General features: G+C 47.8%; 1 protein-coding gene across 1 annotated transcript; it reads left to right on the top strand.

The window, feature by feature from the left end:
• Window positions 1–4,090: 4,090 nt before the first annotated feature.
• LOC138813533 (putative exonuclease GOR) lies at window positions 4,091–5,869 on the top strand. Its single transcript, XM_070001957.1, has 2 exons — window positions 4,091–4,207; window positions 4,505–5,869. The coding sequence occupies exons 1-2, from the start codon at window positions 4,112–4,114 to the stop codon at window positions 5,540–5,542; spliced, it is 1,134 nt and encodes a 377-aa protein (XP_069858058.1). The 5' UTR covers window positions 4,091–4,111; the 3' UTR covers window positions 5,543–5,869.
• The last annotated feature ends 561 nt before the right edge of the window (window positions 5,870–6,430 follow it).

The raw sequence follows: 6,430 nt of genomic DNA, 5'->3' as shown, positions 1-6,430 counted from the left end.
ACTCCTTTATATTTTAATGGCTTAGTTGAATTTTAGTGGTTCAATTTCAACTTTGCCATCAATTGTGCAATTTTTGAATAAAACTTAAATCAGATTTATTCTATATACCAAAAGTGCCAATTAATTTACATATCAAGATTGATTAATCTTTTTCAGGTGTGTGTGTCTTTGTATGTGAGTCTGTGTGTGTGTGTGTCTGTGTGTGTGTGTGTCTCTGTGAATGTGTCAGTCTGGAGGCTTGAATTCTGGGGCTGTCCCTGAGCTTTCATGATCAAGGCTAGAGTTCTACCACTTGAGCTACAGCTCCCCTTCGAGCTTTTTGCTGGTTAACTGGAGATAATTGTCTCATGAAAAACTGTCTCTTGCCTGGATTGGTTTCCAACTGTGATCCTCAGATCTCAGCCCTCTCTCCTTTCCATTTTTCCTTCCTGTTTTCCTTTCTTTCTTCCTAGGTCCAGATTGAATGCATGGCTTTGAGTATGCTGGTTAAGTGCTTTACCATTTGCACTATGAATCTCCAAGCTCCACCTCCCAAGAAGTTAGCATTACAGGTTTGAGCCACTGTACCTAACTATACTTTATTTTTGAGATTTAGTCTCATTAGCTTTACCTGTGCAGGTCTGGAACTCATAGTCCTCTATCTCCTGAACAGTTGGGATTACATGCACAATGAATATTACCTACTATGTTCCTTTTAGTTTTCTTTTCCCTTGCAACTTCCTTTATTGAAAATACGATATGACTTTATAAATCTTTGTTATCTCATTGTTTCTGCCACAAGGTTAAATTCATTGAGGACAGTGTTTAATGGTTTAATTTTCTCTTTATAGTATATATAATAAGGGCCTAATATGTTTTAGACATTTCATAAAAATTTCTCAAGAAAACCTATTAAAAAACAAACCTTTTAGCCAGGTATGGTGGCACATACCTGTAATCCAAGTTACTCATGAGGCAGAGGTAAGAAGACTGAAGTTTAAGGCTGTCAGAGCAAAAGTTTGAGACTCCATCTAAAAAACAAAGTAAAAGTAAAAGGATTAGAGGCGTGGCTTAGATGGTAGCCGGGTGACTGTCCTGAATTCAATTTCCAGTACAAAAATTGAAAAACAAAAAAACAAATTCTTTAAATAATCCTAAGGAGGGGCTGGGAAGGTGGCTCAGTGGTAGGGTGCTTAAGCATGCATGGCCCTGGGTTTCATTCCTTAGCACCAAGAAGAGCTGAGGGGCAGCGCCTAGACCTAGAATTCAGGTCCATGACCACCACCAGCAGCAAAAAAATCCTAAGGACTGTGCTATTTTTATACAAATGCACACACTTGGAAAGTCTAAGAAAGTTATTCAAATTCATGCAATGGCATACCAGGATTCAAAAAACAGTTTGAAAGTCAAATTTTGAGCATTATAGTTTGGAAGCCAAATTATAGAATGCTGGGAATGTGCTTCTTCACAGTCAGTGCCACTGGTAGATTTTAATTAATTTGTGATTTTGAAATTAATGAAAAAATTATTACTTTTAGTTTGAGATGAAGTTTTAAGTTATAATTTGTATATTTATGTCCTATGAGTTTAATGTCCATTTAATAGTTTTTATTAGTGATTTTATAATTCTTTCAAGTAGGCCTGCCTTCCCTCCCTTTTATAATTCTTTCAAGTAGGCCTGCCTTCCCTCCCTCACTCATTCCCTCCCTTCCTTCCTCCTCCCTTTCCTTTCTTCCTTCCCAGGTCAAGATTGAACCTAGGGCTGTGAGCATGCTAATTAAGTTCTCTATCATTTGTACTATGCCTCCAGCTCTTACTTTTTTTTTCTTTTTATTGTAAAAGTAATATACAGAGGGGTTACAATTACATAAGTCAGGTATTGAGTAAATTTCTTTTTGAACAGTATCACTCCCTCCCTCATTTTCTCCCAGTTTCTCCCCTCCCGACCCCATCCCCCCAAGTTGTACAGTTTACTTTCAATAGTGTCTAGTGAGTATCACTGCTGAGTTAGTTCACCCTCTGTCTCATCACTTATATACAAGACAAAGGGTACAGAAATCAAGGACAGCAACAAAAGGGAAAACAAAAACAGAAGAAAAAAAAAAGAACTGCAAACAATACAATAAAAATCCCTCCTTTCCATTTCTTAAGAGTTCATTTCAATAAACATCATGTTATATGATCATATGCACATAGCTATTGAACCCTTGTGATCTTCTAGAATATCCTCATTTGGTCTCACTATGTGAATGTTTAGAGCCCTGTTTAATCATGTCCAAGTGTGTTTTTCGTCTTTATGCTATCCACTGGATTTACTTGTAGACTATAGGCACATTCTAATGATTACAAATGAGGGAAAACATGCAGCCTATGTTTCTTTGGGTCTGGCTTATTTTGTGTAATATAATTTTTCTCTTTCCATTTACTTCTGATGCTGGTGGCTCATGCCTGTAATCCTAGCTACTCAGGAGGCAGAGATATGAGGATTGCAGTTCAAAGCCAGCCTCAGCAGGAAAGTCCGTGAGACTCTTTATCTCTAATTAATCACCATAAAGCCCAAGGTGGAGCTGTGGATCCAGTGGTTTAGAGTGCTAGACTTGATCAAAAAACCCCAAACAAACAAACAAATAAAAACAAACAAAAATACTTCAGGGACAGCGTCCAGGCCTTGAGTTGAAAGCCCTAGGATTGGCATATACACACCAAAAAACTTGGTTTGAGTCTTGGTTAGAGGCTGGAAGAAGAGAGATTTGGTAGGGTATAGGAGACTGTCAGACTATTGTCTACTCAGCCCAACCTCCTTGAAGAAACAAAAAGTTCTCCTGGTATTCTACTTGTATTCAACCACTCCTTGTGTCTAGGGAAGAGAAGTGGATCTTCCTCCTCCTCTGTCCCCCATCTCCCAAAGTGCCAGGGAGAGGGGCACAAAGCATGGAAGAGCCAAGTGAATGATGGGGGGTGGTGGTGGATGATAACCTGCCAAGCTCCTCAGCCCCCATCAGGTAGAAGGCCCAAAGTTAGGCTCTAGGGGTGTGTTATATGTAATCTTGGACCACTTACGCACTACACACACTCACCCCCACACACCCCACTCTTAAGTCTCAATGTGCCCCCGGAGGGGAGCTGTGCAGCTGCGCAGCTGGTCAGGTGGGTGAGGGCCACTATGGCGGCACAGCTAGCGCAGCAGGTGCAGAACCCAATGGGGGAGGGGCGCCGGCAGCGGTGGTTAGAAAACACGACTTGGAATTCCTTCAATGACAGGACACTTCCGGGTGTGAGGAACCCCCGGGGTGAGGGTGGAGGGCCCACCCCTCCCTCCCTCACCGGGGGATTCCGGAAGTGATGTGGAAGAGGGGCGGGAGGAAGACACGGCCGGGGGGGGGAGGAGTATTAAAGGGCAGGTCCAATCACCACGCCTGGCACCTCCGCCCAGCCGGACCTCTACTATAAAAGGCGGAGGCCACGCGTCCAGGCTTTGCAGTTACGCCGTGGGGTCGGGCCAGGCGGAGCGTCCTTGTCGGCGGCCGGCAGTGGTGGTGGGCATAGGCGGCGTCAGCAGCGGAGGAGACCATCCCTGGAAGAACGCTGAGGCGACATGAGTTTGAAACCCTGCGCACCTGCCTGGTTCCCACAGGGCTACTTCCCGTACCACAAAGCCCTGGCCCCCCCGATTCCGGATCTACTTCTTCCCTTTCATCCATCCGCCCGGGGCCGCGGCCTGCTGGTACCTCAGATAATCGGGCAATGTCCCGGGTTCGCCAGCATTCTGGGGGAACCTCCGCGATGGAACCCCGCGGTGGGGCCTGCGCCGAAAGGGTTCTGCGGGCGCCCCCCGCCGGCACAGAGGAGGTGGGCGGTCTGGAGGCCGCCTAACCAGCGCCGGCCCCCGGAGAGGCTGGCGGCGGGTCCCCGCCCCGGCCCGAGGGGGAGTGTCCTCCACCTCCCCAACGTGGCGGCGGCGTCCCCCAGGGCCTCCTCCGCCTCCAGCCATTCCTCCTCCTCCGCCTCGGCCTCCTCCCCGCCCTCCTCCTCCTCCTCCTCCTCCTCCTCCTCCTCGGGCGCCAAGAGGAGCTTCATGACTAGCTGGAGACAACCGGTCCAAGGCCTTCGGCCAAACAGCCAGCCGCCCAAGATGCGCGCCTTGTCGGGGATGGCGTCCAAGACCAGCCCGGCGGCCGCCGCCCCCCGCGTGCAGGCCGCTCGCAGCCGCGCCCTGCCGCAGAGCAGCGTAAGTAACCCCAGCCAGGGTCTCCCCCCTTCCACGCACCGTTCCCAGCGGGAGAGGGGCTGGGCCCCCTGGATGATCGCCCGCCCGCCCGCCCGGGGCGACTCCATTTCCTCTCGAAAGCCACCACGCCGACGGGAAATCAACGCCCAAGTTTGAGTGGAGGAGGGGGTTGGGTGGGCGCGGTCGGCGACCGCCATGATCAGACGCGGGTCTCGAGTCGTTCCCCCCCCCCATGCCACGCCTCACAGACCCCCCACCTCCCACATCACCCCCCCTTTCCCAATTCTGTCTTAACAGGAGGCTGCGGAAAAGGAGGAGAAAGCGGTCCCAGCCGCCGCTTCCAGCCAGAAGACCACCGACGTGAGTAGTCATGAGGAAATGGAGGTCCCCCGGATCACTCCCGGCCCCCTGCGACATCTGAGTAAGGCCGACCTGTACAGTCGCCTCCGGCAGTACCTGCTCACCGAGGACCAGCGCAAGGTGAATGGGTACCCCTTCGCCCATCCCGAGCGCCAAGGGGACGCCATCCTCTTCACGTCCGACAAGCCCAAGAAGAAGTCTCCCACCTGCAAGGTCTGCTGCCGTTGCGGCCATGAGTACCTGGTGTCTTCCTCCTCCGGCTTGGTTGTCCGGGAGGAAGAGTGTTGCTATCACTGGGGACGGCTTCTCTCCGGCCCCGTGAATGGTGAATGGACCATACGTTACAGTTGCTGCTCGGCGATCATGGGAGCCACTGGTTGCCGGGTTGCAAAGCAACACGTTCAGGATGGCAGGAAAGAAAATCTCGAAGGGTTTGTGAAGACCGCCTCCAAAGAATCTGCCAATGGTGCCCACCCGGGAATCTTCGCCCTCGATTGTGAGATGTCTTATACCACGTTGGGCTTGGAACTGACCCGTGTCACCGTGGTGGATGAAGAGATGCACGTAGTGTATGACACTTTTGTCAAGCCTTACAATGAGATCGTAGATTACAATACCAAGTTTTCCGGGGTGACTGAGCAAGACCTGGAATGCACCAACACCACGCTTCAAGATGTCCAGGCTTTCCTGCTGAATCTGTTCAGTGCTGATACCATCCTCATCGGACACAGCCTGGAGAGCGACCTGCTGGCCTTGAAGGTCATCCACAGCACCGTGGTGGATACGGCCCTGCTCTTCCCACATCCCCTGGGCTTTCCTTACAAGCGCTCCTTGAGAAATCTCATGTCTCATCACCTCAGCCAAGTCATCCAGGCCAATTCGAATGGGCACAACTCCAAAGAGGATGCCAGCGCTTGCTTGCAGCTGGTGCTCTGGAAGGTTCAAGAAGATGCTGGCGTCAGCCATGATTCGTGACCGGCACTTACTTTTTCTGCACGCCATTTTCTCCCTCCTCCCGTCGATTCATGCCAGGCCTCTTCTGTACAGGAGAAAGAATCTCAAATGCTTACTACATACGCCTTGCCAAGATGAGGAAAATAGCCAGCAAGCTGAAAGAATAAATCTGAGACCCTTTATTTAGTTTTAACTACGACTTTGGGAGGAACTTTGCTTAATAATTGACATGTTTTGTCAGTTCAGGTTAACACTGCTAGTGGCAGTGAATTTTTGTTCAAAGGTATTTTTTAATGTTTTTTTTTTAAAGCAACATTGATCACTTAATTTGCAAATTTATTTTACCAATTGAGATAGTTTGATTTTTTAATTTCTGTTTCCTTGTATCTTTTTCTACTAAGTAAATGCATTGCTTAACAATGATTAAATGTAAATTTTTTTGAGCGTTTTTAAAAATTCAGTTGAATTTAGGGAGTAGAGTTGTACTGAAAAATAAGCTGAACCCCAAACCTTTTTATGTCTTTATGGAATTTAAAATCATATCTGAAAGTCGAATATATTTCTGTTATATTTGATTTGATTTGATTTCTTTTTTTTTTTTTTGTCAGTCATGGGGCCTGAGCTCTGGGCCTGGGTGCTGTCCCTGAGTGCTCAAGGCTAGCATTCTAACACTTGAGCTACAGTACCACTTCCGGCTTTTTCTGCTTAAGTGGTGCTGAGGAATCGAACCCAGGGCCTCATGCATGCAAGGCAAGCACTCAATCACGGAGCCATCTTTCCAGCCCTTCTGTTATATTTTAAACTATAACTATGTTAAACACTTTAAGGATTGTATTTGTTTTTATTTCATGTTCTGAAAATTTGAAGGCTAATCTACATTGGTATACTTTAGAATATACAATAAAAATT

This window comes from Dipodomys merriami, unplaced genomic scaffold (assembly GCF_024711535.1).
Source record: "Dipodomys merriami isolate MVZ:Mamm:240054 unplaced genomic scaffold, mDipMer1.0.p SCAF_6, whole genome shotgun sequence".
In the NCBI taxonomy this organism is placed as follows: domain Eukaryota; kingdom Metazoa; phylum Chordata; class Mammalia; order Rodentia; family Heteromyidae; genus Dipodomys; species Dipodomys merriami.
Note: the sequence above shows the minus strand (reverse complement) of the source record. Positions and strands in the feature narration are given on the sequence as shown.